This window comes from Babylonia areolata, chromosome 23 (assembly GCF_041734735.1).
Source record: "Babylonia areolata isolate BAREFJ2019XMU chromosome 23, ASM4173473v1, whole genome shotgun sequence".
Lineage (NCBI taxonomy): Eukaryota > Metazoa > Mollusca > Gastropoda > Neogastropoda > Buccinidae > Babylonia > Babylonia areolata.
The window spans coordinates 1432395-1444894 of NC_134898.1; the positions used below are offsets into that span (position 1 = coordinate 1432395).

The 12500-nt window shown below is 43.6% G+C and overlaps 1 protein-coding gene and 1 long non-coding RNA gene across 2 annotated transcripts in view; one reads left to right on the forward strand and one right to left on the reverse strand.

Annotated features, from left to right (window-relative positions):
• The first annotated feature begins 483 nt into the window (after positions 1-483).
• The window catches only part of LOC143297748 (E3 ubiquitin-protein ligase XIAP-like), a 15194-nt gene continuing 3177 nt past the window's right edge, over positions 484-12500 (forward strand). The window contains exons 1-5 of the mRNA XM_076610204.1: positions 484-1529; positions 3539-3714; positions 4954-5011; positions 5201-5263; positions 6805-7006. Of these exons, the coding sequence (XP_076466319.1) occupies positions 599-1529; positions 3539-3714; positions 4954-5011; positions 5201-5263; positions 6805-7006 (1430 nt within the window). The 5' untranslated portion in view covers positions 484-598. The remainder of the gene's footprint in view (positions 1530-3538; positions 3715-4953; positions 5012-5200; positions 5264-6804; positions 7007-12500) is intronic.
• The window catches only part of LOC143297750 (uncharacterized), a 5220-nt gene continuing 2224 nt past the window's right edge, over positions 9505-12500 (reverse strand). The window contains exons 1-3 of the long non-coding RNA XR_013057306.1: positions 12017-12500; positions 11655-11974; positions 9505-11254 (exon numbers count right to left, since the gene is read on the reverse strand). The exon at positions 12017-12500 is cut by the window's right edge and continues 2224 nt beyond it. This is a non-coding gene — a long non-coding RNA (uncharacterized LOC143297750). The remainder of the gene's footprint in view (positions 11255-11654; positions 11975-12016) is intronic.

A 12500-nucleotide genomic window follows, 5' to 3' on the forward strand; every position in this document is an offset into this window, starting at 1 on the left:
CCCCCCCCCCCACCCCCTTATCCTTCTAATAATCACTTGTAGCGGAGAGACTATAATGATTACTAGCTATATTCAATGCAGTTTTGCAGAAAGTCTTCACTGTGCAATGGAAAGTGGGTTTTGCGATTTGAACGTTTATACTAGCCATAAAACTAACATTGATTAGAAAACTGTGAAATTGCAGTCAAGACCACACAGTTGGGAAACAACAACAACAACAAAATACCGTCCCGTTTCACCAACCAGAAAAGAAAAGAAAAAATAAATAAAACTACCTTAAATGTCTCCTAGAAAGAGTATATCAGATGTTTGTTCCAAAATTATTTGCTCGGATTATATAAAGTACAGAAATAATACTGATGTAAAGCATTGGTTTGTCTGCTCATTCTGCTTTTCCCGAAACCATAGATTTGATTCACTGCGAAGAGTTGCTCGAAATTTCCGAAGCTATTTTTAGATACACCTCACAGTTTGTCAGCCATATTTTCTGTAAGTTCGTAGAATATTTGTCTGGCAAAATATTTTAAAGAACAGCTGGAAGAGACTATCTCAGTTGTCGGAAATCAGGTTGTTGGGAGTGTAACACACTATTCCCAAGATGTCAACGTTTCAGAGCGACATGAACAACGAATTCAGGCGATATGCCACATTTAGTGGCTTTCACAGCCCAGATGGAATATGGCCACTTCAAATGGCTCGAGCAGGTTTCTATCGTTCTGGTACCTGTGAGGAATTTCAGGTTGTGTGCTTTGCCTGTGGACTTATGCTTGATCTCAGGACTGTCAGTAAAGATTCAGTGATGACGACCCATCGTCGTTTAGCTCCAAATTGCAGTTTTGTGGTCGGGTGTTCAGACAACCAGCCAGTTCCTCCAGTTAATCCAGGGGCTGCCATGGAGTGGCTGAACCACAATTTTTCCTTCTCCACTCGGCCAGAATCGGACCAACCCCAGCAGATTCCTAGTCTGTCACACTCGACAGTTTCAAATGGAGCAGAATTAGCTGGACATATCACCTTGAGTATGTCACAACTTCAAGACTTAACAAATCTGGGCACTTTAGAATCGGATCAAGCAGGTCTGCCTAGCCTACCCATGGACTTCCTTGATGGCTTTGCCAACGCCACATTGGATTCCGTTCCGGCAGTTCAGCTGTTTCAGGGCACAAGTCACACTCCATCGGGGCAGCAGTTTAGCTCCGATCTTCAGGCACCTGGAGAAGTTCTGGTGACAGACAGTGTTCCTGACGGAATTGAGGGCGCGTACCCTCCCCAAGTCATGGTGGACTCTGAGATAGGCAGCTATTCCAACAACACGACACTGCCCCCTCAGAACACTGGGGAACTGGGTGACGCTGACTTCCCGTGCGCTGAGAAACTGACATTCGGTGATCTTGGCATCATCACCCAGCGACCCAAATGCCCAGGGCTTGCTACCCTCCACAAGCGCCTTGAGACATTCGACAAATGGATGGGTCCTTCAATTTCACAATCTAGAGAAGAGATTGCAGAGGCAGGCCTGTATTATGCAGGTACGTATTTTTTAGAATATAGTGTTTTGTGTATGATTTGATTGATATGTAGTCAATTTACTATCATATGGTATTTTTGTGCAGTAATGTCAGGAAATGCACCTTGTTCAACTGCTGTAATTAGTGTAAATCCATGGAACAAAGTACATATTTTATTATCTTTATGTTGAATAGTTAGATGAGCAACTTGTTAGTTTTATATTTTATCTACTTTGTGTATAATTTTTAAGAAGATATATATTGAGTATTACCTATGTCCTGGCTGTGGCCACAAGAACTGACACACATGCACACATCACGCTGTGTAATTTGTAGTACTTGTTTAGTACTTGGTTACCTTTTTCATGTACATATGTTAAACAGGCTATGTGAAAGTGTGGAAGAAGATGGTTTTGCTGTGTCAAAGTCAATGTCAAACTCAAAGTGGACTTTTAATTCACAGTGGTAATTGAATAAGCAACAACTGCTTTTTTTTGTGTGTATCTGTTTGTATGTGTGTGTGATAATTCATTCATTCGTTTAACTATTAAGAGTTGTATTATTATTCATGATGGATGAAAAAAATGAAGAAGCTTGAGCAGAGCGACAGTCAGTGCATCACATGGCATCATTGTTCAGCGTGTTGTGGTGGAGTGGTGGGAAGTCATTGTTCACAAAATCAAGTTCTAGATTTACACAGCCCAGGATTTTTAACTACCCCCTCTCCATGAGACCTTGAGCAGTGGTCTTGTTACTCATCTTTTGGATGAGATGATAAACCAAGGTCTTGCATGCAGCACACAATTACGAATCAGTGCTCATGGATAACCTATGGCAACTAAAGCATTGTTAACTGGTAAAACTACAAGTTTGCTGTTGCAGATAGAAAAAAAAAATGAAAGAAGTATGGGTGCAGTGCACTGCAGTGACACATTCTCCCTGGGGGGAGCAATTTGAATTTCACACAGAATAATCTTTTTGTGACAAAATGTAATACAGCATAACACAACAGAATAAAAAACAGTGCAATGCAAGACAGCACAATACAACACGTGGCCAAAGGACTGCCACCTTACCATGGTAGTGGAGGGAGGGGAGGGGGGGGGGAGGGGCTTGCATGCTTCAGGGACCCCAAGAGCCATGTCATCAGGAGCTTATGCTCCAGGTAGGACCACCCAAGCTTGACAGGTGGGAGGATAGAGGCCAGACAAGGTGCAAACATCCAGCCTCACAGGTGGGAGGATAGAGGCCAGACAAGGTGCAAACATCCGGCCTGACAGGTGGGAGGATAGAGGCCAGACAAGGTGCAAACATCCGGCCTGACAGGTGGGAGGATAGAGGCCAGACAAGGTGCAAACATCCAGCTTGACAGGTTGGAGGATAGAGGCCAGACAAGGTGCAAACATCCAGCCTGACAGGTGGGAGGATAGAGGCCAGACAAGGTGCAAACATCCAGCCTGACAGGTGGAAGGATAGAGGCCAGACAAGGTGCAAACATCCAGCCTCACAGGTGGGAGGATAGAGGCCAGACAAGGTGCAAACATCCGGCCTCACAGGTGGAAGGATAGAGGCCAGACAAGGTGCAAACATCCGGCCTCACAGGTGGGAGTGTGGACACAGAGCTTACAACCCCATGTCGTTCAAAATAAAACCCACCTTGTTACAGGAACAGCAACATAACTTGTGATGCTGCTATACATGCCTGAGTAAGCAATCATTGTACAGTGGGATGTAACCTGGCATTACACTCTCCAATGTTGCAGTCAATTCCCAGGTAGTTAGGACAGCAGCTGTCTCCTCTACTGTTCTGGTTGGGTCATAACCCTGTTACAATGATGTGACCACCTTACATACACCACAATGCTGTACAACACAATGCTACAGGGTATTACATACAACACAATGCTACAGAGTATTACATACAGTACAACACATTACTGCAGGGTATTACACACAGTACAACACAATACTGCAATACAGTACAACACAATACTGCAGGGTATTACATACAGTACAACACAATGCTACAGGGTATGCAGACTGCTGCCGCTGTTTCTACTGTGGGGGGGGTCTGAAGAGCTGGGACCCGGAGGACCGACCCTGGGTGGAGCACGCCCGCTGGTTCCCCAAGTGCCCCTTCGTGCTGACCAACAAGGGCCAGGTGTTTGTGCAGGCTGTGGAATCCCTCGCCCGCACCAACGTCACTGTGAGTCATGGTTCCCTCTGCTAAATGTCCTTCCTTCTTTTGTTTAACTCTCTCCATACGAACGGCGAAAGAGACGATGTTAACAGCGTTTCACCCCAATTACCATCAAAATATTGCAAGCGGAAGGCTCTTATAGTGAAGAGGTGAATGTTGACAAAGAATACCACAATTCTGACGACGGAAGCTAAAGGTTGGGTCATTCAGACACCCACTGGACATCCGAGGGGTCTGTTTAGAGGAGAAGAGAGGACTGGCCGTACTGAGTGAGTTAATGTCTTTTCACTGTAAGAGATATTAGACGTTAGGTCACCTAGCCTTTTGCAGCTGTCAGGGCAGTGAACTCATATCCACTGTGTCTAGGGCTCTGCATAGGAAGGTGGGGCCGAGTCCTCTCCTTAACCGTTCCCAGTTGAAGTTCACACCTGGATGGAGCGAGGAGAACTGCACATCAAGCCTTGCCTGACTGGAGGCTGGAACCCTGGTCACTGGTGAACACCAGTTCTAAAGTCCAGTGCCTGACTGACGGGGAAACTGCTTTCTGTGCAGTGATACATTTACACATTACAGAGAGCAGGAGGCGGCAGGGTGGTTCAGGCACTGGACTTGTGATTCAGTGTTCACCAGTGGCCAGGGTTCTAGGCCTTGTTCTGGCAATGAAGAACAAGGAAGGAGTTATTTTTATTTTAATTTATGTTTAGCCCAGTAAAAGGAAAATCAACTGTTATGACTACTGAAGAGCATCTATGAGCTGTAATCTGATGTGAGATTCAGGTTTGAAATTATGCTTTAACTTAAGTTACAGATTGAACATTGTATGTGCAGAGTAGGGAGAAAACAAAATCCATGAAAAGAATGAATTTTGAAAAGAAGAATCTTAGAAAGGAAGAGGAAAAAAGATTGTGACTGATTCATGACCAATTCTGATTTTAAATAGTAAATAACTCAACCACACACACACACACACACACACACACACACACACACACCACACCACACCACACCACACCACACCACACCTTACACACACTTACATACACACACAGAGCAAGAGAGAGAGAGAGAAGAGAGAGAGATTAAATTCTTGCAGGGTGTTGAAGTACTTGCTGTATTCATTCCAAGACTGGTACATTTTGTTTTCAGTTCAGTTGACAAATGTGATGCTTGTTTACACTCAAGCGTGCATTGCAATATATACATGTGCATTGTCAAATAATTCACTCCTTTTTGTTACATCTCCAGATTGGGATGTGTGATGTGGAAGATGAAATGAAACGCATCTCGTCCACAAATTTGCCAGGTATGTATTACATATACTCATTCATTGTGATCGTATTTTAATTGTTAGTGTGTGTGTGTGTGTGTGTGTGTGTGTTGGGGGGGGGGTGGGGGGGGGGGGGGGGTGAGGGTGTGTTTGTGTTCAGCTGTAAATGTGTGTGTGTGTGTGTGCATCATATTTTACATGGTTTGATGTGTGTTTTTTCTGCAGTACTCTTGGACACAGAAGTGGAAATGGACAATCAAAGTGCAGAATATGAGAACACCGAAACTGGTAAGAGAGCAAACTTTGAAATTTGATCAGTATGTAAGACAAGTGAAGTGTTGTGTCATGTGTGATGTGTTTGTGTGTGTGTATGAATGTCAATTTTATTAGTGTTTGAGTGTTTGGTTAGATGTCTATGCATGGTTACTTAGTTTAGTTTTGATTTTAGTGTTTAAATCTATGTTTTACTTCTCAGTTTTTAGTTTTATGTGCAGCACAGTCAAATATGTTTATACGAAAAAGTTGTAACTATTATTATGCCTGAATCAGTTTGAATGTAGCAGTTTGATTGTAATGGCAGGCTGTCTCATTATCACTGCTAAATATTGAACCAGTGTTGTGTGCACACATTCAGACACACACGCACACAATCAGGAGTATACATGCGCACAAACAATTACGCACAGACTGATACATGCACATACACATGCAATGTGCACTTTGTGCTAGCATGCACACACACCCACACACACATTCACACACGATCCTCTCTCTCTCTCTCACACACACACACATACACACACACACACACACACACACACACACACACACACAATTACAACGCACACACCAAAATCAGTATTGTCGCACTTGCATACAGAAGAATAATAACTGTTGTTTGGATGAGACGATAAACCAAGCTCCTGAATGCAGCATGCACTGAACACACGCAAAAGAATCCACAGCAACAACAGGACATGTCCCTGGCATAGTTCTGTAGATAATATCCGTTTTGACAGTAAAAGAAACACTTTGCAGGCAGGAAAAAAAAGAGAGAAAATAGTGGTGCTGCAACATAGCGCCATGCAGTGCTCCGGGAAAGCGGCCTGAATTTCTCACACAGACCTGTTGTGACAAAAGTAATACAGCACAATACACTGCACTTATACAGTACAAATGCAGAGCAGTAAAGTATAATACAGTGCAATACAATACAAAGACAAAACTAAAATACAACACAATACAATACAGTACAAATGCAGAGCAGTAAAATATAATACAGTGCAATACAGTACAAAGACAAAACTAAAATACAACACAATACAATACAAAACTAAAATACAACACAATACAATACAAATACAAAACTAAAATACAACACAATACAATACAAATACAAAACTAAAATACAACACAATACAATACAAAGACAAAACTAAAATACAACACAATACAATACAAAGACAAAACTAAAATACAACACAATACAATACAAAGACAAAACTAAAATACAACACAATACAATACAAATACAAAACTAAAATACAACACAATACAATACAAAACTAAAATACAACACAATACAATACAGTACAAATACAAAGCAGTAAAATACAATACAATACAAATACAAAACTAAAATACAATACAACACAACACAATGCAGTACAAATACAAAGCAGTCAAATGCAACACAGTACAAATACATTGCAAATATAATGCAAATGCAGTACAGTACAAATACAAAGCAATACAGTGTGATACAATATAATGCAATACAATGCTATGCAAATCCAGTCCAAAAGTGTCACTCTCTGTGTTGGCTCCAGAAGCGGAACGCCTGAAAAACGAAAACCTGTTCCTGAAGGAGCCGGAGCTGTGTAAGATCTGCTGTGACCGGGAGGTGAGCATCGTCTACCTGCCCTGTGGACACCTGGTCACCTGCGGTACCTGTGCCCCCACTGTCAGCACCTGCCCTGTGTGCCGCGTAACCATCGCTGGCCAGGTGCGCATCCAGAGAACTGCCACAGAGTGAGTAGGAATCCCCTGACAGCTTGGCCTGTTGTGAAGGACTGTGGTTTTTCAAACCAGAGACAAGATCATGCCGGCTCTTAGTGCTGCAGCCTTGGGGGCTAGTTGGCCTGCCTTTGGAGACCATCGACAACGCCGACTGTTCTAAAACCCTCTTGGCTGAGAGAGTGGGGATGTAACTTGGATAAGACACCTTCCACTGTACTCAAATTCTAGCCCAGATAGTTAGGATGGCAGTTGCCTCCTCTGCTGTTCTGATGGTTACAGTCGGAAACGACTGACTGTCAAACATAGTGACAGCTGTGGACAACATAGACTGACTTTTCCTGTTGATGTGTATTGTCATAGTTTCCTTTGAATTTCAGTCCCTGTGGATGTATAGAGTTGATACAACTGCATCCTTTGCTGCCCCTGTTTTGCTGTGTTAGCTGTTGCTGATTTCCCTAGTGGGGACTCTGAGAAAAGACAGATGAGTTTTGTTCAAGCATTCACCCCCGAAAGCAGAGTATGGCTGCCTTCATGGTGGGGTAAAAATGGTCATGTAAAAGCCCACTGGTGTACATACGAGTGAACGCGGGAGTTGCAGCCCACGAACGAAGAAGAAGAAGAAGAAGTTGAAGCATTGACAAAGAAGGGATGAAAGGCCTGAAAACTAGTGTGCTTTTCAGCTCTGTGGCGTGTGTGGCTGATCTCAGAACAGGCGCCACTTGACCCAGTGCTACACGGACAGGACAGCCCCCTGTGGTGCTTACATCCTGCAGACATCTGACTTGGGGGCTGACTGTGCGTGGCATGTTTTCGTTTTCAAGACTTTGATAAGCACTGATAATGTAGGTATCGGCTATCCTCCAGTAGACGACAGTGTTTTCAGTCGTGCTTTCTGATGTAGTTGTTTGAGACAGGAGACACTCATCTATTGATTATTACTTGGCCAGTGTTGAACTTTTTTTGCTGCGTGACAACTTTCAGATCTTTTTGCTGAAACATTTAAACCACACCATTATGCTACAGGATTCATAATTCAGGAATGATATTTGGAGCCAGAAAAAAAAAAAAAATCACTGAAATTTGTCTGTTGAATGTGACTCCGAAAGATTTCACAATTTTCAGAGCTTGAATTTCAGTGGTTTACATCTTTGTAATGATAGACTCAGATTTATAACTGTTAAAAAATACCAGACATATTCAGTGCCCAGAGTTTTTCAGCTCGGACCTTTTTCCTTAAATGATGATACTGATAAACATGTACATGTATTCACATACATGATATTATAGTATCATAAGAAAATGTATGCGTGCATATTTCACACACACACACACACACACACACACACACACACACACACACTTGGGCACAGACATACTGATACACACCCACTGTCTGTCTTTCCCTCTCACGAAGACCAACACACAGGTATCACAGAAGAAGGAGTCTAGCAACACAGTTGACGTCCATCCCTCACGGATCCTAACAGTCTGCAGAAGTGGAGCCATGCATCTGTTGCGTTGACCCTTGACTGCTGAAGCTGGGTCAGGGGAGATCAGTCAGCATCAGTCTGAAGGGCTCTTACCACTTTTACTGTGCTCAGGAACGGTGTCACTGACTTTTGCTGATCAAAAGTAATGAAATCCAGAGATGAAGCGTCCAAGTGCAGAATGGTGACTTTCATTCTCATCTGTAAGCTGTGTCTTATCTCAGTGAGGTGACAGCCCTTTGCTGACATCCTGACCTATAAGATGTGTCTTATCTCAGTGAGGTGACAGCCCTTCACTGACATCCTGACCTGTAAGCTGTGTCTTATCTCAGTGAGGTGACAGCCCTTTGCTGACATCCTGACCTGTAAGCTGTGTCTGATCTCAGTGAGGTGACAGCCCTTCACTGACATCCTGACCTGTAAGCTGTGTCTGATCTCAGTGAGGTGACAGCCCTTCACTGACATCCTGACCTGTAAGCTGTGTCTTATCTCAGTGAGGTGACAGCCCTTTGCTGACATCCTGACCTGTAAGCTGTGTCTTATCTCAGTGAGGTGACAGCCCTCCACTGACATCCTGACCTGTAAGCTGTGTCTTATCTCTGTGAGGTGACAGCCCTTCACTGACATCCTGACCTGTAAGCTGTGCCTTATCTCTGTGAGGTGACAGCCCTTTACTGACATCCTGACCTGTAAGCTGTGTCTTATCTCAGTGAGGTGACAGCCCTTCACTGACATCCTGACCTGTAAGCTGTGTCTTATCTCAGTGAGGTGACAGCCCTCCACTGACATCCTGACCTGTAAGCTGTGTCTTATCTCAGTGAGGTGACAGCCCTTCACTGACATCCTGACCTGTAAGCTGTGTCTTATCTCAGTGAGGTGACAGCCCTTCACTGACATCCTGACCTGTAAGCTGTGTCTTATCTCTGTGAGGTGACAGCCCTTCACTGACATCCTGACCTGTAAGCTGTGCCTTATCTCTGTGAGGTGACAGCCCTTTGCTGACATCCTGACCTGTAAGCTGTGTCTTATCTCAGTGAGGTGACAGCCCTTTGCTGACATCCTGACCTGTAAGCTGTGTCTTATCTCAGTGAGGTGACAGCCCTTCACTGACATCCTGACCTGTAAGCTGTGTCTTATCTCTGTGAGGTGACAGCCCTTCGCTGACATCCTGACCTGTAAGCTGTGCCTTATCTCTGTGAGGTGACAGCCCTTTGCTGACAAGTGTACTCATCCGCAGCAGTCAAGGAATAACAAAATTACATTGAAATTTGCCATTACACCAGCTTGAATTTGTGTTCAGAATTTCCTTCACGCAAACAGAGTGAGAACTGTAGAATATTTTGATTCATGACAAAAACCTTTGAAAAGAAATTTGGAAAGCTGGAAATGACTCTGTGTTTTGCAAAGCACTTAAAGTTTGGTCTTTCACCGGAGATATGTGGTACATATAAGTATCAATAATCATAATGATGATAATCGATACATAATGAAAAGCAAAATGCACATGGGTGTGCCCCACTTCACCCTGTGTGGCCACTGCAAAGTCTCTGCATGGGATGAGCACTGCGGTCCTGTTGATGGGGTGGGTGTTGGCCGGACTCCCAGCTGTCTGCCTGGCACTGTCGCCGTGTGAGAGTTCAGACATCACATGTCACATCACAGTGACAGATCAGACATCACATCACATGTCACATCACAGTGACAGATCAGACATCACATGTCACATCACAGTGACAGATCACACATCACATGTCACATCACAGTGACAGATCAGACATCACATGTCACATCACAGTGACAGATCACACATCACATGTCACATCACATCACAGTGACAGATCACACATCACATGTCACATCACAGTGACAGATCACACATCACATGTCACATCACAGTGACAGATCAGACATCACATCACATGTCACATCACAGTGACAGATCACACATCACATGTCACATCACAGTGACAGATCAGACATCACATGTCACATCACATCACAGTGACACAGATCAGACATCACATGTCACATCACATCACAGTGACAGATCAGACATCACATGTCACATCACATCACAGTGACAGATCACACATCACATGTCACATCACATCACAGTGACAGATCACACATCACATGTCACATCACAGTGACAGATCACACATCACATGTCACATCACATCACAGTGACAGATCACATCACATCACAGTGACAGAGATCAGACATCACCTGTCAAGGATCAGAATCATTAGAGGTGGGTTTTTTATTTGGTTTTTGGTGTGGTATTTTTTTTTTACTATGACTATGAGAAGTAATTGTTCAGCTTAGATCATAGAAATTATTTCTCTAATGTCAAGTGTCATACTATTACACCACAGAAATCATTTTTTTGTTCGGGAAATGTTTTGGAAATTTGATGGAGGAAATAAATGTATGTCCTCCCTTTATAATAATGATATAGATATATATCAACATATTGAAACAGGCATAGTTTTTCAATACAAAAAACAAAAACAAAGCAAAGCCGATACCATTTCCAAACAAAGAGATAAAGGTCAGAATTAACAGCCAGCAATGACAAGTATTTTAGGGGGTGTTGTTTTTGTGAGCATGCTTGTACTGCATGCAGTCAGCGACATGTAGTGTGACAGAACAGGTCAGTGTAGGACTGTGTTCCAGTGACCTGTAATGTGACAGAACGGGTCAGTGTAGGACTGTGTTCCAGTGACCTGTAATGTGACAGAACAGGTCAGTGTAGGACTGTGTTCCAGTGACCTGTAATGTGACAGAACAGGTCAGTGTAGGACTGTGTTCCATGACCTGTAATGTGACAGAACAGGTCAGTGTAGGACTGTGTTGACCTGTAATGTGACAGACAGGTCAGTGTAGGACTGTGTTCCATTGACCTGTAATGTGGCAGAACAGGTCAGTGAAGGACTGTGTTGACCTGTAATGTGACAGAACAGGTCAGTGTAGGACTGTGTTCCCGTGACTGTAATGTGGCAGAAAAGGTCAGTGTAGGACTGTGTCCAGTGACCTGTAATGTGGCAGAACAGGTCAGTGTAGGACCTGTGTCCTGACCTGTAATGTGACAGAATCAGGTCAGTGTAGGACTGTGTCCAGTGACATGTAGTGTGGACAGAACAGGTCAGTGTAGGACTGTGTTCCACGTGACCTGTAATGTGACAGAACAGGTCAGTGTAGGACTGTGTTCCAGTGACCTGTAATGTGACAGAACAGGTCAGTGTAGGACTCTGTACCTTGACCTGTAATGTGGCAGAACAGGTCAGTGTAGGACTGTGTTCCTTGACCTGTAGTGTGACAGAACAGGTCAGTGTAGGACTGTGTTCCAGTGACCTGTAATGTGACAGAACAGGTCAGTGTAGGACTGTGTTCCATTGACCTGTAATGTGACAGAACGGGTCAGTGTAGGACTGTGTTCCAGTGACCTGTAATGTGGCAGAACAGGTCAGTGTAGGACTGTGTTCCAGTGACCTGTAGTGTGGCAGAACAGGTCAGGTGTAGGACTGTGTTGACCTGTAGTGTGACAGAACAGGTCAGTGTAGGACTGTGTTCCAGAGAGAGGACTTGGGTCCTACCTCCCTGTTCCAAGCCCTACACACAGTGGATGTGATCTGAATTCACTGCCTTGGTGGCTGTATAAGGCAATCAGACCTTTAAGCCTTTTTTTTTTTTTTTTTGCTTCCTTTTTTAAACGTTTGGTCACACACTACGTGATTTTTCGTCAGCAACTCAACAGGTAGTTTGGAATTCCTTCAGCTATATTTCATATCTTCCTGGTCACACAACATTCCCCAGTTGTTCCTTCTTCCTGGTTGCTTTGCTGTGGCTGGAAGGAAGGAGGAACAAGAGAGAGAGAACAGCGTTGGAGAAACGCAGTGCTTGTCTCAAGAAAAGTTTCTTCTTCTTTTTTCTTCTTTCTTTGATTGTTTTCTTTCTCAGATGTTTTATCAGTGTTTTCACATTTTTATTTGTGTAGCTTCTTTTTGATATTTACTGC